The 26,919-nt window shown below is 47.1% G+C and overlaps 1 protein-coding gene across 4 annotated transcripts; it reads right to left on the reverse strand.

Annotated features, from left to right (window-relative positions):
- On the reverse strand, positions 1-22,599 carry ECHDC2 (enoyl-CoA hydratase domain containing 2). Of its 4 annotated transcripts, none has more exons than XM_070405145.1 (10): positions 22,396-22,599; positions 14,391-14,458; positions 14,233-14,320; positions 11,294-11,380; positions 10,440-10,529; positions 9,019-9,075; positions 8,608-8,795; positions 2,897-2,947; positions 1,486-1,533; positions 1-644 (listed from the first exon to the last, which is right to left on the reverse strand). In XM_070405145.1, exons 1-10 carry the CDS (start codon positions 22,526-22,528, stop codon positions 567-569), a joined length of 888 nt encoding a protein of 295 aa, XP_070261246.1. In that variant the 5' UTR covers positions 22,529-22,599; the 3' UTR covers positions 1-566. The 4 variants fall into 4 exon arrangements, with proteins under 4 accessions (XP_070261246.1, XP_070261245.1, XP_070261248.1 ...); XM_070405144.1 differs by having other exon boundaries at positions 10,440-10,532; positions 22,396-22,598; XM_070405147.1 differs by lacking the exon at positions 11,294-11,380 and having other exon boundaries at positions 10,440-10,532.
- Positions 22,600-26,919: the final 4,320 nt, after the last annotated feature.

The following is a 26,919-nucleotide window of genomic DNA, read 5'->3' on the forward strand; positions in this document are numbered from 1 at the left end:
TTTCCATTGGTTCTCGCAACACTGTACATTAATAACTCACATTTATTGAACAGGAGGCGTTTTATTTATTTAAACCCTCACAGCAGTTTCATTTTACAGATGAGGAAGCTAAGGCACACAGTGAGTAACGTAGAGAGCTGGAGTCTGCAGTCTGATCCCTGGCACCTGATCCTCTTCCAGGGTTTCCTTATGATCTCTCTTGTATAGTTAGCAACTGGGGGTTCGTATTACTTCTTGCCATCTCTGGTGAGCACCTGCTCACTGAGAGGCAGAGATCAGGCCTGAGAGCCAACAATTACAAAGGCGAGAGGGGATCTATTTTAATCCTTCGTTTATCATTCGAGTAGGGAAAGACAGGCATTCTCCAAAGCAAACTGTGCCCCAGTGATTATAGACACGGGGAGGGGAATGATGGTGATAGCGGTAGGGGGCAAGGTCGGCACCTTAGTACCAGGCACCACATCCGTCATTTTATATCCATTGTTGTCCTTGTGAGAAAACTAAAGCCCAGGGATGTGGAATGAGGGCAGTCATGCTGCAAATTTCCCTTTGAGGTTGTATGGGAGTCACTCGCCCACAAATCTAGGGGGTCGTTTCTCCCTGAAGGCTGCCATGCCCTCTAGCCGGTCCTGGGTGGGGATGTTCTGAAACAACAACAGAATATTAGTTTGTTGGCATGCAGGGCTAGAGGCCAATAAGGACTTGCTCAAGTTTGTCCAGCCCATGACAAGGCAGGGTCCAAGTCTTTCTATTGTCTGTGGACTCTGGTATCGGGCCATGCAGAGGTATGGGCCTCATGGCTCCTTAGTTTCCTGAAGAAGGCAGGCTGCGCCTTCAGAATCTGGCCTGTCACTGGCCTCTACTTGTCCCAGCTTACATGCCTCCGAACAACTGACAGTCTCCTGCAGCAGTCTGATAGGAGACGTCACAGTAAGAAATTGGCTTTGATCCTGGGTGTAGCTCTTTCACACCAGGCCCTGCAAGTTCCACGACCCCCTGTGTAGGAGTACGTTTGATATCTGTTGACCTCGAGGTTAGTACTTTTTGACTCACCCAGGCGTCAGGTCTAAATAGGTCAGCCCCAGATTTATCACCCCCCCCCCCCCCCCCCCCCCCCGTCAAACACACACAGCTGCAGGCTGTAATAAGCAAGGCCTTGACATCCCACTCTAACCTGACCTCTAAGTGGCCGCTGGTACAGAGACCGTGGAAGCCATTCTTCCTCTCAAGGACATCTGTGTTCTGTGATTCTCTAGGTGGGGACAGAATGTACCACCACCAGATAGCTGAGGAAACAGTCCCAGAGAGAAGCAGTGTGGATCCTCTGGGATCAGCCCAGGCTGATTGTGAGGAGCAAGTGGCATTGAGAGAGACCCTTTGGGTTGGGAGGAACCTACTAAATTGGTCATGGATTGCACATGAGCCCCCCACTGTGGCCCAGCCTCTGCTTACAAGCATGCATGGACTTTGGCAGTGACCACGTACCTGGGCATAGCACATCCCTTCAATGGCCATCCCTGATGCAATGTCCACCTGTAAGAAAGGAACCTGAGTAAGCCTGACCTTGCCCACCTCCATCTACACAGAGCTAGCCCACCCTACTGCCTACACTATTCTGTTGGTTCATGGCTTCCTCCAGCAAAGAATTACTGAGTCTTAACTGTATGCCAATCATGCACAGAGATGATGATGATAAGGAATTCCCTGGAGAGAGAACACCATAACTGACAAAACCATGCTGGGACAAATAGGGGCTGTGAGCACAGGGGGAGGGTTGCACAGCCTGTAGTGCTGAGGAGGTTGTGCATGAACTGCGCCTTCACAGACAGTGTTCTCTCCTCATGGGCTGCCTCACCATGCCTCCTGTCACCCCCATTAGTGAACTTTCAGGCTTTCATTGCCCTTAGGAAGAAGGTCCTGGGCCTTCATGATCTGGTCCCTGGCAACTCCGCAGCCTCTACTGCTCAGTGCTACTATTACTGCTGCTCAACAAGCACTCTCCTAAGAGAAGTATTGCATGTACGTAATCTTAACAACAAAGGTTATCATCCCTACTGTGCAGTTGACAAACCTGAAGTATAGAAAGGAGAAGGAATTTCTCTAAAATCACAGCAGTATGTGGAAAAGCAGGTCTTTGAACCCAGACAGCCCAGCACCAGAACCCATGTCCCTAACTTCCATGATTTGTTCTCACTCACCCCTTACTCCCATTCAGTCGAGTTGCTTGTTTACTCATCCCTCTGCTTTTGCTCATATTTTTTGCCTTTTCTGGAATTCTCGTCCTTTCCAAGGCCCAACTCTAGAAAATATCCTCTAACTCAGCACCACCCAACGGGACAGTGCTGCTTTAATCTCTCCAGGGTATCTCTCTGCTTGGTACCCTTTTATTAGTGATCTGAGTCTGTATCTACCCCCCTCCCCACATTTGGGGCTGTGACCATATTTGACTTATCTGTGTCCCAGTTTTCGGCTCAGCTCTAGATTCAGCGTGTGATGTACAATCAAGTAAGTTGAGGTGTAGGGATGGATTAGCTGCACCCAAGACTCCACCCTGAGCCCTCTCCTTGAGGCCACATCACTGACCATCAGCACAAACCCAAGAACATGGACTGGGAACCACACAGACCTGGTTCTTATTACTGGCTCTGTGACCTGGATGAGTCATTTACCCTCTCTGAACCTGTTTCCTTCCCTCCAAGGGAGAAGGATGAGGATAAAATGAATCTGGAATGTCACCTGGTCAAATGTTACATGCTGTAGATGGATAAACTAAGGCACATAAAGAACTCAGGGACTGGATGTTACAAGAATCCAGTCCCTGGGTTCTTCCCAGCTGTGCTGTCAGACTGCCTCCCAGCCACCCCACTGACCGAAGTCCTGACCAGAGCCCTCTCACCTCCATTCCTCGATCAATGGCTACTTTGCCCAGCCGAACAGCAATGGGGGCCTAGAGAAAAGAAAGAGCTTGGTTGAGGAGGGGATCAATGCTGACAGGGGGGTTGAAATAAAGGCATATAGCTCCATGGTTGGGGGAGAGATGTGGACAGGGAGGCGGAGTTCTAGCTTTCTGCTAAGTGTTATGTTCCGCTAGTGTGAGCACCTTCTGGCTCTCAGTCGACGTTCCTTTTCTATTATAAAGGAAACCTGACTGATCCCTGACCTGCCCAATCCTGACCCTATGGGGTTCTTGTCATTTCATTCATTCCTATGAATACAGCCATTTACAACGTGCTTTCCCGCCCACAGACTTGTCCAGTGGTGCTACCCACCCTTCCAGGATGGTGCCGTCTTTAATGGAGGCTCAGGGAGGTGAGGCAGTTGTCCAGTGAGTCAGAGGTGGAGCTTGGATAGAGTTCCCAGTCACCTTTCCCCCTGCTGCTCCCTTCCTCTACCCCTCAGCTCTGCAAATGCCAGCCTCTACTGCAAGCAAGTGTCACCGCAGCAGAGTTAAAGCATGGTCAGGATTAGGAACTTGGGCTTTGAGGTCTGACCCGCCGGGGTTGAAATCCCAAGGGGGCATTTTGCACAGCCACTGGGAAGCAAGAGCATCAAAGCTGCCATCTTCGCTTCTCTGGTCTTGCTTCCAGTTAACATGTGCCACAACAGGCCTGGCACTGCACGCCCAGCCCCACTTCCAGGCAAAGGATGCACTTACTGCCTGTAGTATTCGTAGTATTTGGAGTTTTTATAAGTAAGACTTAATCAGAAAAAAGAATGACTGTTTTAAAGTCTGATAGCATAGAAGCCATAATTGAAAAAGCTAGTTACATAAAAATGAAGTTGGGAAAATCACCACAAATAAAAGGCAACAGTAAAAAACTGGGAAAATGTATTTGTTATACTTATGACAGATGAATTTTCTTTTTTTTTCTTTTTTTTCTTTTTCTTTTTAAAATATATTTTATTGACTTTTACAGAGAGGAAGGGAGAGGGATAGAGAGTTAGAAACATCGATGAGAGAGAAACATCGATCAGCTGCCTCCTGCACACTCCCCATCGGGGATGTGCCCGCAACCAAGGTACATGCCCTTGACCAGACTCGAACCTGGGACCCTTGAGTCCGCAGGCTGACGCTCCATCCACTGAGCCAAACCGGTTAGGGCGAGATGAATTTTCTTGATTTATAAAAAGCTAGTATTTTTCCAACAAATTCATAAGGATATGAAAAGGTAGTTCACAGAAAAATATAAACACAAGGGGCTCCCAGATTTACTCCTAGTTAAGAAAATGCGAATCAAAACAGTGAGGTGCCCCTTTAACCTTAGACTAGGTAAGTAGTAAAAATGTTGGTATTTCCCACTATTGCCAGGATTAGGAAGCAAGTATTTGCATACATTATTGATAGAGTAAATTGGTACAGTGCTTTGGGGAAGGCAATTTGGCAAGAACTGGCAAATGTTAGATGCACATGCTCTTTAAAAAAAAAAAAAAAAAAAAAAAAAAAATATATATATATATATATATATATATTTATATTTATATTTCAGAGAGTAAGGGAGAGAGAGAGAAACATCAATGATGAGAATCATTGATCAGCTGCCTCCTGCATACCTCCTACTGGGGATCGAGCCCACAACCCAGACATGTGCCCTGATTGGGAATCGAACCATGACCTCCTGGTTCATAGGTCGATACTCAACCACTGAGACAAACCAGACAGGCGAGGCACATACTCTCTGATGTTGCAACTCCATGTAGAATCTACCCTGCAAATGCACAACTACAAGTACACTAAGATGTACAAAGTTATTCACTCCAGCTGTTTTGCAGTAGCAAAAAGATGTAAGCCACATAAATGTTCATCATTAGAGTACTGGTTAAATAATAGCACATCCAGACCATGAATGAAAAAGTGCAGTTGTTTAAAAGAATGAGGTCAATAAATATACAGAGGTGGGCAAAAGTAGGTTAGTAATAATAATAAATAATACAACAATTAAAAAATAGTGCCGAAACCGGTTTGGCTCGGTGGATAGAGCGTCGGCCTGCGGAATGAAAGGTCCCGGGTTCGATTCATGTCAAGGGCATGTACCTAGGTTGCGGGCACATCCCCAGTGGGAGATGTGCAGGAGGCAGCTGATCGATGTTTCTCATCGATGTTTCTAACTCTCTCTCTCCCTTCCTCTCTGTAAAAAATCAATAAAAAAATATATATATATATAAAAAAATAGTAATACAGTGCCTGGCTGGTGTGGCTCAGTGGTTGAGCATTGACCTATGAACCAGGAAGTCAAGGTTCGATTTCCGGTCAGGGCACATGCCGGGTTGCAGGCTTCATCCCCAGTGTGGGGTGTACAGGAGGCAGGCAATCAGTGATTCTCATCATTGATGTTTCTATCTCTCTCCCTTCTCTGAAATCAATAAAAATACATTTATAAATAATACAAGAATAAACTTTTGCATACTCACAACTGCAACCTACTTTTGACCACCCTTGTATATACTCATATATAAACTAGAGGTCCGGTGCATGCACTGGAGAGGGGATTCCTCAGCCTGGCCTGCCCCCTCTCACAGTCTGGGAGCCCTCAGGGACAGGAGGCGACCCTGCAATCAGAGGAAGGTGACGCCCCATCACACCTCTGCTGTTGCCACTGACGGCAGCACAAGCCTCAGCCAGACCTGGTTACCTGAGCCTCGGCCGGCCCTGGGCGGCTAGGCAGCCGCCATCTGAGGTTTGCCTGCACCTTGGGGCGGCTGGGAGGCTGAGGGGACTAGGGGTCTCCGGAGGCAGGCACATGGAGCGGCCGGGCGCCCCAGCGGGAATGAGGGGACTGGGTGCCCCCATCTTGTGGCTGTGGGCGGGGCAGTCATTTAGCATATTCCCTCTTCGTAGATGGGATAACTCTCAATTCTTTTTAGAATGGTTTAGGGGACAAGGAACATAACTTTAGAGGCTAATCCAATTCTAAGAGACATTTTAAAAACATGAAATTAAAATGTGCATCGTGAAGAATTCAAACAGTATGGAAAAGTATGAAACAAAAAGTGAAGTCTCCTTTCTCCTGACCCTTCCCCCCAAAGGCATGTCGCGCCAACACCTTTTACACAAATGGAATAATAAGAAACATACTAGTATGCACCTTGTTTTTTTTAACCTGATTTCCTGGAGGTTCCCATTTCAGCATATGTATGTGTATGTGCTAGCAGACATATGTATGTTTCTAAGTATATAGACATATACTTAAATGTGAGGATTATTAGAAATCTAATAATTTGAACGTTATTTGGAAATGAGAACAGTGAGTCACACTGTGATGCAGTATGTTAAAGTAGAAAACAGCCAAATCTATATTTAAAGCAAAATGTGTATTTACTATTTAGGGGGGAAATCTGAGTATTAAGTTGTAGGCCTTGCCTTCATTAAAAGTCTTTTGGGCCCTAACCTCTGGAACCATTTGACTCCCTCGTCTTAGTGGTTTGTCCACCAGAGGGTAGCCATGTACCACACCTGGCAGTCACCCCATCCAGGAATTGGCTGGAAGTTGAAGGTTTACTTTTTTTAGGTTGCATCAGACATTCCAGCATTGGGATTGGTGATTATAGTTTTGGTATGCTGGTGTTTTGGAACGCAAAGCTACTTTCAAGTACTGAAATACTAGTACTTACATTAGTATAAATACCATTATTTTAGAATACGAAGAGATCTGAAATCAGAATCATCTCTAAATCAAGCTCAAAGACCCAGTTACACAGTTTATGCAAAAACAACCCTTCCGTCTACCAGTCTTGCTAGGTAGGCCCCTCTGTGAAGGTACAGCCAGCCACGACCTTGAGTCACATAGAGTTTTGTTTAGATCAGATACTTGCTGATCTAAGTATAATAGAAATCTGATAGCATTAAAATTGGTAGAGTAGCACCATCAGACACTCCATTTATATATGATGAAACTAAAAAAAGAAAAGACAAAACATGCTTTCTTTTAAATCAAACTATCAGTTTTTTAAAGTTATAATCCCTGCCCTCAAGAAAGCTCTCAAAGTTATAAAAAGAAGGTAGGATTAAATAGGAGATAGAGAAAGATTTTTCCAAAATAAATACTTAGTCCAGCCAGCATGGCTCAGTGGTTGAGCATCAACCTATGAACCAGAAGGTCATGGGTTCGATTCCCAGTCAGGGTACACGCTTAGGTTGCGGGCTCGATCCCCAGTGAGGGACTTGCAGGAGGCAGCCAATCAATTATTCTCTCTCATCATTGATGTTTCTATCTCTTCCTCTCTGAAATAAATTTCTCTGAAAAAAATATTAAAAAAACAAAAATAGCCGAAACCGGTTTGGCTCAGTGGATAGAGCGTCGGCCTGCAGACTGAAAGGTCCCAGGTTCGATTCCGGTCAAGGGCATGTACCTGGGTTGCGGGCACATCCCCAGTAGGAGATGTGCAGGAGGCAGCTGATCGATGTTTCTCTCTCATCGATGTTTCTAACCCTCTATCTCTCTCCCTTCCTCTCTGTGAAAAATCAATAAAATATATTTAAAAAAAAAACAAAAAAATAAATACTTAATTTTCATGATTTAATTCAAATAGTTTTATCTGTAAATACTAAAATGAATGGAAAACATTTTTATAGACTTTTTTTGTTTTATAACATGTTTGCAGATTTTTATATTTGAAATGCATTAGTTTTACAGTTTTAGAAGTTATTGTACATTAAAATAAAATGCTAGTTTTTACATCGTATGTAGTTTTTATATTATGCAAAATAAATACCAAAATACCAGTATTGTCTCTCTGGTATGGTATTACAGTCACTTTTTGTGACCTTGATGAGCAAGTCACTTAACCTTTCTGGGTCTGTTACACTATAGATACAATGAGGATAATCAATCCAGCTGGATTGTTCTAATGAAAGTACCTAAGATGGATGGGAGATGCTCCATGTGGGCTTAGTCAGTATTTATTATAAATTAGTAAAACAGCTCCATTTCAGCTGTGTTCATATCTTTATGGAAACTTGGGGCCTACCTCTGGGTCCTGTCAGAGTCATGAGAAGCCAGTAGAAGCCCTCCGGTTCTTGGAGACCCATCAGTCAGATCCAGGGTGTCCTGCTGAAGGCTTTGGCCTGGCAGAACTACCTGTGGCTAGAGCAGGGGTGGGCAAACTTTTGACTCGAGGGCCACAATGGGTTCTTAAACTGGACCGGAGGGCCGGAACAAAAGCATGGATGGAGTGTTTGTGTGAACTAATATAAATTCAAAGTAAACATCATTACATAAAAGGGTACAGTCTTTTTTTTTTTTTAGTTATATTCATTTCAAATGGGCCGGATCCGGCCCGCGGGCCGTAGTTTGCCCACGGCTGGGCTAGAGGCTGCTTTAGTGGACAGCACAAGTATAGAACATTCCCACCGTCTCAGAAAGTTCTCTTGGACGGTACTGTTCTGAAGATGTTCAAACCCATTAGAGTCCCTCAGAATTCAATTTTCATTTTTTAACATTTGACTTAATTTTGTTTACTGGATGGCTAAATGGACGCGAAATTCAAAGAGGGTTAATTTTATGAGTCTGGGTAAATGGATCTTATTGGCCCTGTGGGACGCCGTGGCCTCCCCACACGTGTGTCCCCCGTGGCACAGGCCCTCCCTCCTGTGCGGGGCTGCCAACACACCTGGGGCAGGATCTCCTGGGCCAGTTCTCGTGCCCGGTGGTAGGCAGCGTTGCCCTCCTCATTCTGGGCCACAGCGTGATTCACCAGCCCGAGGGCCTGGGCCTGTGTCCCACTCAGTCGTCGGCCTGTGAAGATGAGCTCCTTCGCCAGGGCCACCCCCAGGCACCGAGGCAGCCTCTGGGTCCCTCCTGCCGAATGGAATGGGGATGGTAAGTCAGCAAGGGAAGTGGGAGCCCAGAGAAGGCCCAGGCTGGGCATCAGCCAAGACTTCTCAGAAGCAGATTCTGAGTTAGGCTAGAAGGACAGAACCTAGTAAACGGGGTGTGGGGGTGGGGGGAGGAGAAGCAGGGAAGTACTCCAGATGGAGGAATTGGGCAGGTAGAGGAGGACGGGTGCTGTGGGTGATGTTACCTGCTCCTGGGAGGAGCCCTCGGGTGGTCTCGATCAGCCCCATGACAGCTGAGGAAGCTGCATAAACAGAGTAAAGCCCCCACCCTCTCAAGTGCCAGTCCTTGGGGAGAAGTGATACCTACCTCTGGGCTCTGCTCGCCCCTTCAGCCAACCACTCCCATCATGCTCTGGCCACAGCCAGACCTCTCCAGGCTCTGCCTTTGGAAGAGCCCTGGCCTGGAGGTCAGGTCCTCATCCTACCATTCCCACGGAGGTCGAGGGTGGGGGCTGTGCGTCCCCAGGCAAGTCTCTCACCCTTTCTGAGCCTCATAGGTGGAAAAAGATGATTACCACTCTCCTGCCTGCTTCAAAGAGCTGCTAAGGATCAAACGAGGAACAAGGAAGGGGTTCCTGGAAGGTGCCCACTACCTATTTGTGGGTTACTGGATTCTCTGTCTCATACACTGCAGCTACGGTCTGGCCTAGAGTGTGAATGACTCCGGCTCCCACCAGGTATCCCTCCCAGCTTTTCATTAGTCTGTAATTTCCCTGTGTTCAGTCCACATCCTTCTTTTGAGTTCTGCTTCCTCCGAGAAGCTCTTCCTCTTACAAGCTTCTCTCCTAAGTTCCCTCTGGCCATCTGAGCCAGGCAGGAGGGAACAGCCACCTCTCCTGCCTATGAGGGGTTTTACACTCACCCTCCTATTGCCCAAACCCTACAGGTTAGTTGCCTTAAACATCAACAAGGTGAGAAGCAGAGTCGGGGCTATGACCTGACCAGGTATTGTGATGCCTTTTTGTTGATGTGCATCGTGTAGATATAAGCTACTCCTATGGCTGGAGTTGCACATTTTCAAATGTTCCCGGGTGGCAGGAGAAAGCATTAAGGGAAGTCGGAGCGCCGTGATGGCACAGACTTTTCTGCCTCCTTGTGCACCTACCCAAGGCAGTAAGGTTAAAATGTAACCAGGTGTGCTCTTCACCTCCTCCCTCCACTCTTCAAGGCTCAGTTGCTCTGAACAATGAACCAGAGGGCAGTGTTCCTGCCCAGGCATGTTTGTGTTTAGCTGGGCTGGTGACAGACTGCCCCTGCCTCACCTTTGTTCAAAACATGCTAAGTAAAGCTTCTTGGACAGAACTGGAAGGTTGAACACCTAGTCTTGTCCTGCTCTGCCGTCCCTCTCTGGGCTCTCGTTCCTGTCCTGCCAGCAGTTGCTCTGATTGGCAGGAGCACTCTGGAGCTGAGGGAGACTGTGCTGAGGGTGACGGGGTCTACAGGGTCAGGGGCTGGGCCAGGAGCGGAACCAGCTTCCCCTCTGTGTCCTCCCCTTTGCCTTTAGATCTGCTGGTAGGAAAGCCAAGAGCAGTGGCTGACTTCACAGAATGCCCAGACTTACCCTGTTTCACTCACCCTCTCCTCCCCAGCTCCCCCTGCCCAGTACCTGCCACGCGAAGGTCACAGGCCAGGGCAAGTTCCAGGCCTCCACCCAAGGCGTACCCATCCATCGCTGCAATGGTGGGTGCAGGGAAGGCTGCTGTGGAGACGAAGAAGGGCTCCGGTTGAGAGGCTTTGCGGGACCAGGACAGGGACTCGAGGTTAGAGAGGGCCTCACTGGTCTCAGATTTGGGGGCCTCAGCCAGGTTATTGTAGAAGTTGGATTTTCCAATAGGGAAATTTGTGGGACCAGCTTAGGAACCAGAGTGGGGAGATGGGCTGGATGATTCCCTGCTCAGGCCCCCTCCCCTGCTGGCCACTCTGGGACTCCCCTTTCTGTTTTCCCTTCTTGTTCTGTGAGGCAAGCCCTGTGCTGGGTGCTGGGAACACAGAATTGAGTCAGACATGGGAAGACAGACCCAGGCGATCAAGGAAGCTTGGAGGATGGGTCAGGGAGGAGAAGAAGGAGGTATTGGTGGTATTAAAGGATGAGTAAGAAGTTCAGGATGCCAAGGAGGGATATTCCAGCCAAAGGGACAACCATGTCAAAGCCTGCAAGCATGCTTGGTGAAACGTGGCTCCCCTGGAATAGCGAGGCGTGAAGCCTGAGGTCAGGGGGTGGGTGGTGGGGGTCAGAAGCAGCAGGGCACAAAGGCTGAGCCCGTGTGAAGGAAATGCCCTCTAAACCCTCTTGTCACCCTCCTCCTCGTACGATTCCTTGTGCCCATCCTCCCTGGGAGAGTCATTTGTCTTTCCACAGAGCTTACAATAGAAACTGTCCTCTCTTTAGAATAGGGGCGGGGGTGGTGGTGGTGGCAGGGATCAGCAGGGCCCTCCTCCACCCCATTTCTGGACCCTCACCAATCTCATTCATTAGGCCTCGGAGCCGCTGGACAAAGACCCCCACTTCTGCCTCACTCATCTGCTCCCGCTCCTTCAGGTCTGCACCTGCAAGTAAGGGGTTGGTGACAGTCCTTGGGAAATAACCCGTTACGGAGTCCTAGGCTGTTAAAGATCCAGCAAAGGAGACTTGAGGAGAAGCAGCCCGAGAGGAAGGAGAAACATGAGGAAGCATTGGTCAGGGAATCCAGGGAGGAAGAGGGAGTGGGTCGTAAAGGAGAGGTGCCACAACAGAAAGAAAAATTGGAATTCAAAATAAAAAACTTTAATGTCAAAAGACACTATGAAGGAGTGAAAAGACAGCCCACAGAATGGAAGAAAATATTGGCAAATCACCTATCTGATAAAGGATGAATATCTAGGACATATAAAGACCTCCTATAACTCAATAACAAAAACCCCTACAAAGGACAAAGATTTCAATAGACTTTTCTCCAAAGAAGATACACAGATGGCCAATAACACATGAAAAGATGCTTAACATCATTAATCATTAGGGAAATGCAGACCCAAACCACATTCCATACCCATTAGGATGGCTGTTAAAAACAACAACAGAAAACAAGTGTGGATGTGGAGAACCTTGATGCATTGCTGGCGGGATTATAAAATGTTGCAGCTGCTGTGGAAAACATTTTGGTGGTCTCTCAAAAAAGTTAAACGTAAAATTACTATGATCCAGTAAGTCCACTCCTAAGGATATACTCCAAATAGTGGAAAGCAAGGACTCAAACAGACACTTGCATACCAGTGTTCAAAACAGCCAAAAGGTGTGCACAATCCTGTGTCCACCAAAGGATCTATATATATATAAAAGCCTGAGCGACCAAACGACCGGTCAACTGGCCACTATGATGCGCACTGACCACCAGGGGGCAGATGCTCAATGCAGGAGCTGCCCCCTGGTGGTCAGTGCACTCCCACAGAGGGAGTGCCACTCAGCTGACCAACAGGCACCAGACGCAGGGCTTATGGCTGGCCACCGCAGCCCGGAGACCACAGCAGAGTGGCAGCAGTGGCAGTGGTGGCAGGTGCAGCAGGGTGAGGATAAGCGGGAGTGGCAGGCAGGAGTGGCAGGCGGTGTTGGTCTGCCGGTTTCAGCCCGATCCCTGCAGACGATGCCGAGGGACCCCACCGGTGCACGAATCCGTGCACTGGGCCTCCAGTGGGTTAATAAAATGTGTGAATATACATGGAATATTCAACCATAAAAAGGAATGATGTTCTGATTCATGCTGCAACATGGATGAACCTTGAGAACATTATTCTAAGTAAAATAAGCCAGACACAGGAGGACAAATGTGTGATTCCAGTTGTATGAGGTCACTAGAAGTCAGCAGGTTCCTTTGTCACAGAAACTTATCACCTAAACCCAGAGGCCTGACGACACTCATGTTCTGTCCCCTTTGGCAAATTCATAGTAGACCAGAGGTTACCAGGGCTCTGGGAAAGCGAGAATGGGGAGGGATTGCTTAATGGGGACTGAGTTTTTTTGTGCTCATGAGAAGTTCCTGGAAATGAACAGTGGTGATAGTTGCACAACCTTGTAAATATACTTAGTGCCACTGAATTTTAACACTTAAAAAATAGTTTAAAGGTAAATTTTGTGTCATGTATGTATTTGCCACAATTTTTAAATTATATAAAATAAAAAATTTATTGATTCCCTCCCCCCCCAGTTTTATTGTAAAATAACTGACATGCATCACTATATAACAGGTTATTTTTTTAAAAGGCGGGAGGGATCAGTGGGGTCCAGGGAGGCTGAGGGGTCAGGTAAGATGAGAGAACTGAGAAGCGAATGTAGGACACAGTGGCATGGAGATGGGCAAGGACGTCGATGAGAATAGTGACGCTGGTGAGGTCATCAAAGCCCAGATGGTAGGAGGCTGAGGTGGGAGTAGAGGGTGAAGATAATCTCTTCAAGTTCTAGACGATACCAAGTCAGAGCTGGGAGAGCCTTTGGAAGTCTTTGATTAGTTCCAGCCTATGACAGATGGGAAAACTGAGGCCCAGGGAGTGGCAGGGACTGGTCAAGGATTCCAGAGCAAGTTGGGGTCAGACCCAGACATCTGGTAGCCTGTCTATTTCCCTGTGCTAATCTGGGTTAGTGAGGAGTGGTGCTAACAGGGACAGGCAGTGACCTTAATCGAGGTCAGACAGAGATGGAGATGAAGGAAGAGGACAGGGTAGGGTGAGGATCTCTGCCAGGGCTGCCAGGTCAGGGAGACCGTTTTCTATATACTTGTCCTGCCAGGGCAGGCTCCACACTGGGCACCAAGATCCCAACAGCTCAGATGGAGGGACTAAGCTATATCCCCTTGAAAACCTGAAAACCATATTCCTCCCATCCCCTCTCTCCACAACCACTTCCTGCCTCCCCAGTGACCCATTACCCCTCTCCAGCCCTCCCAGCACTGGTTCTAAGCTCAGCTCAGCTCTCATTGACTTGCTTCTTATGGGCCTGGGATGTGGTATTCCTATGGAACAGAAGTTCATGGTGCTTGCCTTGTGAGGACCAAATGGTGCAGGGAGAGTGGAAAGCTTTGGTGGCAGGGACTGGGCAAAGGGGCACAGAGTCCCATCTTGGCCACTGACCTTGTGAGTGTTTTTGATTCAGTTTCTTCATTTTCTCAGAGAAGGGTCAGAACACATGGTGTAGCCAAAAGAATAAGGACTTGGGGGTCAGAAAGGCCAAGTTCAAACTGAATTCTCTTCTACCTCTTACTATCTGTGTAACCCTAGGCAAGGAATTTTACCTCTGAGTCTTGAGTTCACATCTGTAAAATGCGAATAATGAGTCCCATGCTAGAGATGACTTAAGGCCCTCCCCCCCAACCCCTGCAGGCTGGGGGGAGCCCCGCTGAGCCCCAGGGTGGGGGGAAAGGGAGGACACCCACCTGCACAGAACACACCCTTCACTCCACTTCTGAAGAGCAGGACACGCACTTGTCGGTCGTCCCGCAGCCGGGCCAGGGCTTCCAGCAGCTGCAGGGGAGACCCCATCAGATACCTCCCAGCCCAGCCCCCACCCACCCTGGTGTCGGCCATTTCTCACCTCGCTAACAAAGACGTGTCCCAGGGCATTTCGGGCGTGCGGTCTGTTCATCAGAATCTCAGTGATTCCTGCAGGGGACCGGGCAAACCTTGGGTGAGGCCTCTGGCCTGCCCACTCCTGGCTGGGCCTGGGCAGCCTCCACCCTTGAGCAGCAGTGTGATGGGAGTCACACATGCCCAGGCTTTGTTTTCCTGACTATGAAACAGAATAACACTTGTCCTTTCTGCTTCACAAAAGAAGTAGAAGGGCGTGTGAACTGCGGAGAACATGGGGAGAGGGACAATGACCACTGCAGTGGTTCCTGCCTGCCTCTGCCATTGTTACTCTCTCTCTCTCTCTCTCTCTCTCTCTCTCTCTCTCTCTCTCATAGACTTAGTTGTGTGGCTTTTTTTCCTTTTCTTTTTTTTAGAGCAGTTTTAGGTTCACAGTAAAATTGAGCAGAAAGTACAGAGATTTCCCTTATATCCCAGCCTCCCACACATGCACAGCCTCCCCCATGTCAACATTCCACACCGGAGTGGGACATCTGTTACAGCAGACAGACCTACACTGATGTGTCACCAACACCCAGTGTACATACGGTTCACGCGCAGTGTTGTGCGTTTGCTGGCTTTGGGCTGAAGTGTAACACCATTAGTCTGCTCTGTGGCCCCGCATTCTCCTGGCCTCCTCCTTCCTCTCAGATGACACCCTGCACTTCTCTAGGTTTTCTTCTACCCAATTTTTAAAGTTCTTACCTCATTTACTAAACACATGTCTATAATAAACAAGTCCTGGGTTTGTGGTATTGGAAAGCTGCTAAGAAAGTAGATCTTAAGCATTTTCAGAACAAGGGGGAAAAGGTGTAGCTATGTGTGCTGGTGGATCTTAACTAGACTTCCTGTGATGCTTCTTTCAGTGTAACAAATACTGAGTCATTTGGTTGTACACCTGAAACTAACGTAAGTCAATTACACCTCAATTTTTAAAAAGCCCAGCTCTTAAGAAGGTAAATCGACAAGATATACAAATGACCAATAAGCACATGGAAAGATGTTTAATTGTATTAGTATCAAAAAATGAGTTGTTTTTGTTTTGTTTTGTTTTTCTTAAAAAAAAAAAAAAGCATACTAAGATTTGACTATACATCCAGTAAAATGGCTAAAATGAAAAAATCTGAAAATAAAACCAGTGTTGCCCTGGTCGGTGTTGCTCAATGGTTAGAGCATCATCCAGCACACCGAGGGGTCTTGAGTTTGATTCTCAGTCAAGGTTGCAGGTTAGGGCCCCAGCCCTAGTTGGGGTGTGTGTGGGAGGCAACCAATCGATGTCTCTTTCTCGCATCGTTTCTCTCTCTCTCTCTCTCTCTTCCCCTTCCTCCCTCCCTTCCACTTTCTCTAAAAAACAATGGGAAAAATATCGTTGGATGAAGGTTAACAAAATAAACAGGCAAACCATCAAGTGTTGGCAATGAAAAAAGAAACTGTACTATCTATTGAACAATTGTAATATATAAGAAATTGTGTGAGTTATAAGTTATGTAATAGTCCCTGCCCACAAGGTGCTTATAAACCTAATATAAGTAAATAAAAATACGAGGTCTTGAGTAAGGTACGTGCATACAATACTTAGAGATTGCAGGTGGCATTTCACAGGTGGGAGCGTTTGAGCAAGGTGAGAATAAGTAAAAACGTTCATTTGAGGAATGAGGTATGGTGGGAAAACTACTATAGGTAATGGACTACCCAATTTTTTAAAGTCCAAGTTCCTGAGAGCTCAATCCAGGACCTCTTTATTCAATCATTTGTACAATTAAATAATGCATCTAACATGTGTCGGCTTCTGTACTAGACATGGATTCCAGAGATCAGGCAGGCCCAGGCCCTGTCCTCTCAGAACCTGCAGTCCGACAGAGAAGACAGACATTCAGTGATGTAATTACTGTCTGTGATGAGAACACAGAATAAAAAGGACAAGGAGGTAGGAGGAATAGGGTGGGCCATGGGGAACCCTAGTGTAGGTCAACAATGACCTCCTGGTGGAGGAACTGACCTTTTGGCTGAGAGCTGAGGGTTGACTAGGAGAGCAAGGCAGGCAAAAGTGTGTGTGTGTGTGTGTGTGTGTGTGTGTTGGTGGGGAGAGAAGCCCATTCTTTTTGGCTGGGCCCGAGAATTAAACTGACATAAAACAGATTAAGAGGAGAAAGCATGCACATTTATACAAGTTGTACATGACATGGGAGCCCCTATAAGGAAATGAGCCCCCCCCGAAAGGGTGGAACCTACATGCTTTCATAGCAGGTTGAACAAAGAGACAGTTGCGGAAAGGTAACTAAACTAGTGAGGAGGCTAAAGGAAAATAAGAATTTCGTTTTTTAATAAAATGTGTTTGTGCAGAGTTCTCTTGGCTTTGCTTCTCTGTTGAAGAATGTTTCTTTTCTCCTGGTCCAGGGAGGACAGCTTTCCCGGGGGAGTATTTATCTCCTCTTCAGGAAGAAAAGGGGAAATCCAAATGCCTTTAGCACAAAGTAATCCTTATGACAAAGAGGCATATTTTGGGGTAACGTATTCTGCCACCTTTCGGTGTCTTTGGGAACTGGAGGAGTAAAGGGAGAGCAGCGTCAGGAGGTAGGAGAGTCCGGAGGAGCTGGGCTTGCTCATCTTCCCTTCTTCTGCACCTCCCATGTGCTTGCCTCTTCTAGCCCCAGGGCTGCCCTGCACACCTGGCCAGCCCAGAGCTCTCCTCTGAGTTCCCGGCCTAAATATCCAACTGCCCACTTGACCTCTCAACCAAAATGGTCAACCTTTCTCCTGTTCCCTTGGTGAGTAAGGATTGCACTATGAACCCAGAAGTCCAACCTGTTGCTTCCCCCTCCCTCACCCATGAAAACTCAGTCTCCAAGGCCTGCCAATTCAACCTCTTAAACAGATCTTAGATCTTTAAGCGCAGAGCCCTCATCGCAGCCACTAACCTGCTATGGGCGTTTTACTCTATTTCGTGGATCACCCAACTGGCCCTCTGGCCCTCCGTCTTGCTCCCTGTCTTGCTCATTTGGTTCACAGTCACCTTTCTAATCCAAATCTGACCATGTCCTTCCCCTCCCTTTTCATCAAAATAAAGTCCAGCCCTAGCGGTTTGGCTCAGTGGATAGAGCGTCGGCCTGCAGACTCAAGGGTCCCAGGTTCGATTCCGGTCAAGGGCATGTACCTGGGTTTCGGACACATCCCCAGTGGGTGTGTGTGTGTGTGTGTGTGTGTGTGTGTGTGCAGGAGGCAGCTGATTGATGTTTCTCTCTCATCGATGTTTCTAACTCTCCATCCCTCTCCCTTCCTCTCTGTAAAAAATCAATAAAATATATTTAAAAAAATAAAGTCCAAACTTTAATACCACCCCCAGAGTCACCCAATCTGGCCCTTGCACCCCACTTTGGCCTCAACTCCCCCACCCCACCCCCGAATCTGGGGCAGTTGTGGGGAAGAGACACCGTTGTGGGCAGGGGCTGTTTTCCCTTTGCTAAAATGTCCGGGATAGACTAGAGGAGTGTTTACCAACCCTTTGGAATTCAAAGGCCCTTTATTTATTTTTTTGTTTTCTGGGGTCCTCAGCTTTGTCTGTAGAACGAGCAGTATTTAGTAAGGTGGCATTCTCAGTGCGAGTTGATCTGAGACATAGAGAAGGGCCCAAGAAAGTTTCAGAGCTCCCAAGGGACAGGGTGTCCAGCCTGAAGTGAGAAAACTGTGGTCTAGGACAGAGACCTGTGACACTCAGGCTAGTGAACTTCCTTAGCCGCCTCAGAAATTTCCAAAGAGCTCACTGAGCCCATTAGGCCTGGAGGTTCCACAGAGGAAATCAGATGTCCCCACAGTCCTCTCCAGCTCTGGTGCTTCAGAAGAGAAACTGGTGGAAACAGAGAAACCCTGTCAGAGGGGTTGAGGAAAACAGTCTAGGTCAGCGATGGTGAACCTGTGACACGTGTGTCAGAGGTGACACGCGTGTCAGAGGTGACACGCAAACTCATTTTTTTGGTTGATTTTTCTTTGTTAAATGGCATTTAAATATACAAAATAAATATCAAAAATATAAATCTTTGTTTTACTATGGTTGCAAATATCAAAAAATTTCTATATGTGACACGGCACCAGAGTTAAGTTAGGGTTTTTCAAAATGCTGACACGCCGAGCTCAAAAGGTTCGCCATCACTGGTCTAGGTCCAAGGTCATTGTGGCTGACAGACCCTAGAGTGCCCCTCTGTTCACAGCCCCTTCACTTGAGTGTGGGCAGGACCTGTGAACTGCTTCTAACCAACAGAATACAGCTAAGGTTACCAAAAGTTACTTTCAAGAGTAGGGTCAATTATATGGCAAGGGTGATGAGATGTTACTTTCATGGTTAGATTACGCTGTAGGTAAGACTGTTTTGCTGGTGCACACTAGGGAAATAGTGGACCTATGGAGAGGGTCAGCTATCAAGGAAGTGTGGGAAACCTCTGAGAGCTGAGATGGGCCTCCTGGCCAACAGTCAGCAAGAAAACAGGACTTCAGTCCTATACACATAGCAAGTGAGTTCTGTCAACAAGGTGAGGAGCTTGAAAGCGGATCTCTCCCCAGTCAAGCCTGTGATGAGACCATAATCCTGTCCAACGCCTGGACAGCAGCCTGGAAGACCCCAAGGCAGAGAACCCAGCTCATTTGTGCCTGTACTTCTGACCTACAGAAATTATGAGATGATAAATGTGTTATTATAAGCAACAGTGTTTGGTGGCAATTTGTTCTGTGGCAATAGAAAACTAATATAGTAATGATGTGCTGGGATTGACAGAAACTTTCTCTCCTTTCGCCTTCCTGCTCTGTCATTCCTTTCTCTCTAGGTGACTTTCTCCCATCTTTCATCTTTCTCTCCTCTTTTCATCTTTATATTCCTCTCTCAAAACACTAGCTGCCAAATCGTATTGTGCTTCACTCAAGCCATAGCTCAGTCATACACCAGTTCCATGGCCTTGGGCACATTACATTACCCACCTGGCCTTCAATTTCCTTATCTGTAAATAGAAATACAGTGGGGCCTTGACTTACGTGTTTAATTCATTCTGTGACAGAGCTTGTAACTCAAATTACTCGTATGTCAAAGCATAAAGTGAACGAGTGAGACACGTGATGCTGGGCTGATGTGGCGTTCACTGTGACGTTCGCTGCGCCAACTAGCGGTGGGGTATTTGAAGCTGGCTCATAACCCGAATTTTAGCTCGCAACTCAAAGCAAAAAATCGGCCGAGAGACGGCTCGTATCTCGAAAAACTCGTTAGTTGGGACACTCGTAAGTCAAGGCCCCACTGTAATAAAAAAGGTTGTTATGAGGATTAAAAAAATAATGCACATAAATGGTTAGCCAGAGTTTGTGAGAAAAAGACAGATGCATGGAGAAACCGAGAGGACTCTGCCAGGGCCCCTGCCTTCTATTTGAGCCCTGATCCTAGGAACATTGCTGTTTCCGGGCGCCAGCAGTAGAGATGGGTCTGCACTGCACTCTCCTTATTCACCAAACCCACCAAGCCACTGGCTGATGATTTCCTTGGCAGTTGACGTAGGATCACTTTTGTCTGGATGGTTTGGATCACAGGCTTGGTGATATGGGTAGGAGTCAACAGAAACCACTGGAGGTAGTTAGTATAGAGACCAATTGGCTTAACAACTCCTTATTATATAGAAGGGGGAACTGAAGCCCAGGAAGGAAGAGAATTTGCTGAAGTTAACAGCTGGACCCAGCTAGCAGTCCTACGTTCAACGAGCTAACAACCTACGAGGGAGACAAGTCCAGATACATGGAAAATAAAGGGATATTGAGGGGTGGTGATTCCAGAAGTATTTACATAGGCAGAGAGGAAAGGAGAGGACTCAAATCAGGGGCACAGCTAGAATAAAACACAGAGGTGGGACAGCTTAACATGAACCCATGGGGTAGAAGAGGTAAAATGGAAAGGTCAGGTGTAGTGGAGAACCGTGAACACCCTGCTACGTAAGGAGCTGGAATAGAGCCATAAAGAAGAGTGAAGAGTGGTTAACAAGCCAATCCTGTTTTCAAGGACAATGGGTCTGACAATACTCTTATGCCATTGGTCCAAATGAAGGCAGAGCCTGTGGCTTCTAACATGAACATTGAATGGCCCCAAGTCATTTTTGGGGGGTGGAGGAGAGGGGTGTTTCTCCTGTGTGGGAGTCTCTTCCTCATGCTTCTTCACTGCTTCTCCTTATGCCTGTGCCTCAATGACCTTCTAAATGGTAGGAGCAGCCTGGCCAGCGTGGTTCAGTGGTTGAGCATTGACCTATGAACCAGAAGGTCATGGCTCAATTCCTGGTTAGGGCACAAGCCCAGGTTGTGGGCTGGATCCCCTAGTATGGGGCGTGCAGGAGGCAGTCGATCAGTGATTCTTTCTCATTATTGATGTTTCTATCTCTCTCTCCCACTCGCTTTGTCTCTGAAATCAATAAAAAATATATTTAAATAAAAAAATAAATGGTGGGGCAGAGGCTTAATATGCTGATCCTTGTTTTCCGTGGATAACAATTCTGCTATTTGCAAGGTCTGTGACCCCTGATAATACTTTTTACTGATGTACTAGTCTGTGTTCTGTACAGAAGAGGCAGTGATGACCTAATAGTTGAGAACACAGGTTTTGAAGTCACACCTGATTCAAATTGCTTAATTTCCCTGGGCAGCTGCTTTTGTTTGTTTTTAATTTTAAAATTTTATTTATTTATTTTTAAATATATTTTTATTGATTTCAGAGAGGAAGGGAGAGGGAGAGAGGCATAGAAACACCAATGATGAGAAAGAATCATTAATCAGCTGCCTCCTGCATGCCCCCCAGTAGGGATATATTAGGGATAGAGCCTGCAACCCAGGCATGTGCCCTGACTGGGAATGGAACTGTGACCTCCTGGTTCATAGGTCGACGCTCAACCACTGACCCACATTGGCCAGGCAGTTTATTGATTTTGAGAGAGAGACGTTTATTTGTTGTTCCACTTATTTATGCATTCATTGGTTGTTTCTTGTATGTGCCCTGGTTGGGGGTGGAACTTTAACCAACTGAGCTACCGGGCCAGTGTGTGCCTCTGTTTCTTAATGGCAAAGAAAAATATCTAGGCAAGCACTGTTGCCAGTTGGGCATGAACAAAGCATGAGAGCAAGGGGTATTCTCTAAGACTCAGCAACCCTTACATGCCATCAAAAGTGGGGGATGCACACGAGGGAATAGTGTGCCACAGCAGGGAGCAAGGAACTAGATTAATAATACAGCAAAGCAGCTCTTCAAACGTTAGTAAGGGGTGAGGGAGGAAATAAGAGATGTAGTCTCCAATGCCATCTGTGTAAATTAAAATTCTGACACAAACAGGATTGGAGAGAAAGATAAGAGGACAGCCTTGACCCGAGAGTAAGACTGAGGGGTGTAGGTAACAATAACAGCAAAACAAAATGTGCAATCGAAGGTGTTTCCCGCCAGTGACCAGCGAACTTTCCCGGCAGGGAGGAGACGTGCTCTCCTCGGCCCTCTCCCTCCGCCCTCCATCGCGGCCTCGATCGGTCACCGGATTGGCTCCGCTGCCTCGGCCCCCTTGGGACCTTGCCAGAGTCCTTGGCCCAGGGGCGCGATCACGCCTGTTAAAGCTGCGGGGGTGGGTGCTGGTGCCAAGTCCTACCCCCGAGCATTCCTCTTCCCTTCCTCGCAGCCCAGCAGCCCAGGCTCACCGGGGACTGAGGACCGATACTGACCTAGAGTCCCATTCCAAGTCGTGCCGGGGAGGCCAGTAAGGTGGTCACCCATTCTCGGGCAACCTCGACTAGGATGCAGGGGATTGGGTACACATCCTGACATACATTAGACGACCCTGCTGTCTCAGTCTCACCGTGCCCAGTGGACGCGCCGGCCATCGCCTGGGCCGGGCGGCAGCGCCAGGCGCCCCCCTCCTGCGCTCTGTCCCGGCTCGCCCCAGCCGCCTCCTGGGTGCTCTCGGGGAGAGCGCGCTCACCTTGGTCGGGACCCTCCAGGGCGCGCACCTGGATCTCGGGGTCCCGGGCGGCTCCAGCGGAGGCGCAGCTGCGGGCCGCAAGGGGCCTCCAGGGGCGCGCTAGGCGCAGGGCGCTGGCCAGGACGCGCTGCATGTGGGCGCAGCGGAAGGCGCCCTCGGCTCCCCCTCCACCTGCCCTCCGGCCCAAGGCTCGCAGGTCGGCCGCGAGGCCTCGCCAACTGCGCCACCTACGGGCCGCCGGCCGCGCGCTCCTCGCCTCCTCGCCTCCGGTGGGGGGCAGCCCAGCTCCGCCGCGGGATTCGGGGCAAGGCTATCAGCGTTTCTTAATTTAAGCGTCAGTGTTTTAATCTGCAAAGCGGGGATAATAATAGTGACCACGGGAAAAGAGAAAGGCAGACGCCAGTTGAAGTACCGACAACAGATTTAAAACGGCAACGTGCTACTGCGAAAGGGAAATGTCCAGCCTGAACTGAACACATTCGGGCCCGGGGGCGGGAGTTCACCTCAGCCATTGAATAGCAAGCTTTTCAACCCGGTACCAGCCATTTGGGTTTAGGTTCCAGGATAAGAAGGAGTGTGGTCTTGAGCCGGGATTGGCCAGAAACCGACCGGTCTCACAAAAGCCTAAGATGTTTGGATTGTTGGAACTGTTCTGTATCCCGTTAATGGGAGTAGTTTAGAAGGGTCAATGCGTGTGTTGCAACTCATGGGACCTTACACCCATAAAGGGTGGGGTGTGTGGGGGGATTTCACGACAGGTATGTCTAAAATAAAGGGAAAACCAAAGTTCAGTGACTAGCTTTGTGACCTTTTTAATCTCTCTGAAGCTCATTCTCATGTGTTGTTTTGTTAGGATTAAAGGAGGTGACAGAAACAAAGGCTTTTAGCCCCTAAATATATTTTATTTATTTTATCCTTTTTACTTGCTGATTCTGAATTGCAAATTTGTCTACTCACAAAAATTGTAACCCCAAAGTCAATATTCAAAGAGTTCTTGAGGTGGCAAAAATTTTGAGTGGTGCTTTGTGCATAAAAATTCCTAATTAAAAGCGAGTCAGCTGAGGTCAAACAAAACCATGCAGTACTTGTTTTAGCTTTCATGCTATGAACGAGTGTCCTTATCATGATATATTTTGTGCCACATTTTTTTGTTGTTGTTGCATTTTTGTCCTATTTGTTGGTGATTTCACTGTTTAAAAATGGGCCCCAAGACTGAAGTGCTGTCTGGTATACATAAGTGCAAGAAGGGTGTGATGTGCCTTATGAAGAAAATAATCTTAGATAAACTTATTTCAGACATGGGTTACAGTGCTATTGGCCTTGAGTCCAATGTTAATGAATCAACTATATATGTATATGAATATATATATACACACAGATTGTTTAAACCATCAACAAGAAGGGCAACTGAATGGAAGAAGATATTTGCAAATTATATATAGAGTAGAGGCCTGGTGCATGAAATTTGTGCACTGGGGTGGGGAGGTCCCTCAGCCCAGCCTGCCCCCTCTCACAGTCCTGGAGCCCTCAGGGGATGTCCTACTGACAGCTTAGGGCCGCTCCCGCTCGCTCCCATAGTCTGGCCTCCCTCTATGGGAGGTGACTGGGCTGATCAGGGGAAGGCACCACCTCCATCACCCCATTGCTGCTGCCACTGCCAGTCATCACAGCCACCACAGTGTTTTCATCAACACAGACTCCAGTCCCTTCACCACGAAAAAAATGACAACTTTCTTTAGGCATTTTCAAGATGTGTCTTTCATAGGATATGACATTTCTTTCTGTTTTTTTTTTTTTTTATCCTCATCTGAGGATATGTTTCCATTGATTTTTAGAGATCGTGGAAGAAAGAGGGAAAGACAGAGAGAAACATCAATGTGAGAGGGCCACTTCGATTGTTTGCCTCCTGCATGAGCCCTGACCTGGGCCCCGGCCAGGGAGGAGCTTGCAACCTAGGTACATGCCCTTGATCAGAATCGAACCCGGACCCTGCAGTCCGCAGGCTGAGGCTCTATCCACTGAGCCAAACCGGCTAGGGCAGGATATGACATTTCTTAGCCCCTCCAGCAGTGGACCTTTGTTTTTTCCTCCAGGAGTCAGGTGGAAAAACCCTCCTAGATCACCTTCTTGGATTCTTATAACCCAAGTTACCAAGAACACTGTGAGTGGCTCTGTACAGGGAGCTTAGCCAATGAGTGGTCAAAAAAGGTGTTTCCTCTGTAGCTCACATGCAGAGGCCCCCCTGGTGTGTGTCCGCTGGGGTGGGGGCGTGCTCTGAGCCACGTAGCGGCTGCTCAGAGGACGCTGCCACCCCTGGTGTGTGTCCATGCTCCACCCCTGGTGTGTGTCCGCTCCGGCCCACCTCCAGCCCCAGCTTTCCCATGGCCGCTGGGGCTGGGGGCAGCACGCAGTCCCCTCCCGCCCATCTGTTCGCGCACCTCCTCCTGAGCCAGTCGTGATGCCTTAAGTCAGTGGTTCTCAACCTTGGCTGCACATTAGAATAACCTGGGAATCTTTTTAAAATCCTGATTTCTGGGCCTCATCCTCCGGAAATTCTGTTTCTTTGTTATGGGGTGGGGCCACAACATTAGTAACAAAGAAACAGAATTTCCGGAGGATGAGGCCCAGAAATCAGGATTTTAAAAAGATTTCCAGGTGATTCTAATGTGCAGCCAAGGTGGAGAACCACTGCCTTAAGGCGTCCCAGCTAATTTGCATATTACCTGTTTTTATATATATAGATACACACACACACACACACACACACACACACATACACACAATCAAGGGTTAATATCCAAAATACAGGGTGGGGTTTACAGTTGTTTGTATGAAAAGTAATACAATAATTAATAAATAATAATACAAGAATAAGCAGTTTCACATACTCATAGCTGAAAACCTACTTTTGCCACATCCTATATTTAAAGAACTTATACAACTCAACATCCAAAAAAACCACAACCCAATTAAAAAATGGACAGAGGACCTGAATAGACATTTCTTCAAAGAGGGTATACAGATGGCCAACACACACATGAAAAGATGCTTGACATCACCAATCATCAGAGAAATGAAAATCAAAAGCACCAGGAAATATCACCTCACACTTTTCAGAATGGCTATTATCAAAAAGACAACAAATGGCAAGTGTTGGCAAGGATGTGGAGAAAGGGAACCCTCATGCACTGTTGGTGGGATTGTAAATTGGTGCAGCCACTGTGGAAAACATCATGGGGTTTCCTCAAAAAATTAAAAATGGAGCAGCTATTCCACTTCTGGGTATGTATCCAAAAAAACCTAAAACAATGATTCAAAAAGATATATACACCCCTATGTTCATTGGAGCATTGTTTACAATAGCCAAGAAATAGCAAGCGAGGTGTCCATCCATAGATGAATGGATAAAGAAGATGTGGTGAATACATACAATGAAATATTACTCAGCTATAAAATATCTTGCCGTTGTTGATAACATGGATGGGTTTAGAGGGTATTGTGCTAAAAGAAATAGGTTGGACAGAAAGACAAACATCATATGATTTCACTTATATGTGGAATCTAAAAAAAGAAAGAAAGAAACAAAATAAAACAGAAACTCATAGCTACAGAAAACAAACTGATTGTTATCAGAGGGGAGGAGGTAGAAGATTGGGTGGAAAAAGGCCTGTATCTTCCTTGACAAAAGTCAGTTTTTACCTTAATTGAGCCAGCCTGTCTATTGACTCGCTTTTAGTTAGGAATTATTATATTCAGACATCCGATGTGGTTACTGTAGGTCTCTTGAGTTTGTAAGGCCCACCATGCAGGCCTCCCCTGAGCTTGTCAGTTTTAGAATGTGGCCTCCTCTAGGGATTTCATCCACGCTAGGGATTCACATTCACAAATATATATATATTTTTTAATTTTAAAATTGATTTGAGAGAGAGAGAGAGAAAGGAAGGGAGCGAGCAAGAAATATTGATTTGTTGTTCCACTTATTCATGCATTCATTCATTGTTTCTTGTATGTGCCCTGACCAGGAATCTAACCTACAACCTTGGTATATCAGGCTGATGCTCTAACCAACTGATCTACCCCCCAGGACACAAATATTTTTGCAATACAATTACTGAGCATAAAATTGAGATGAGTTGAGGTGTATATGGGAGGTGAGGCAGTGAAGTCCATGAATGTAGGCAATGCCAGAATGAAACGAAATGCCATTTAAAAAATGAGATAACACTGAGCATATTTGTCTACAGAGAGCTATATAGCAGCTCTCTCTCTTCCAGGGCATGCTCAAGCCTTTCTTCCCTCCCTCTCAGGCTGCATCTCCTAAACTCTAAGGCAGCGGTTCTCAACCTGTGGGTCGAGACCCCTTTGGCGGTCGAACGACCCTTTCACAGGGGTCGCCTAAGACCATCCTGCATATCAGATATTTACATTACGATTCATAACAGTAGCAACATTACAGTTATGAAGTAGCAACGAAAATAATTTTATGGTTGGGTCACCACATGAGGAACTGTATTTAAAGGGCCA

This window comes from Myotis yumanensis, unplaced genomic scaffold, assembly GCF_028538775.1.
Source record: "Myotis yumanensis isolate MYYU_CA2020_CCGP unplaced genomic scaffold, mMyoYum1.0.hap1 SCAF_2, whole genome shotgun sequence".
Lineage (NCBI taxonomy): Eukaryota > Metazoa > Chordata > Mammalia > Chiroptera > Vespertilionidae > Myotis > Myotis yumanensis.

What these genes read in the sequence shown, in the direction of transcription:
- ECHDC2 (XM_070405144.1), bottom strand. Translation starts at nt 22,528, where the DNA reads ATGCAGCGCGTCCTGGCCAGCGCCCTGCGCCTAGCGCGCCCCTGGAGG. An exon ending in GAAGGGTGTGTTCTGTGCAG is followed by an intron (nt 11,381 to 14,232) that starts GTGGGTGTCCTC and finishes CCTTACTTGCAG; the next exon opens with GTGCAGACCTGAAGGAGCGG. An exon ending in AGGGCTCCTCCCAGGAGCAG is followed by an intron (nt 8,796 to 9,018) that starts GTAACATCACCC and finishes TCCATTCGGCAG; the next exon opens with GAGGGACCCAGAGGCTGCCT.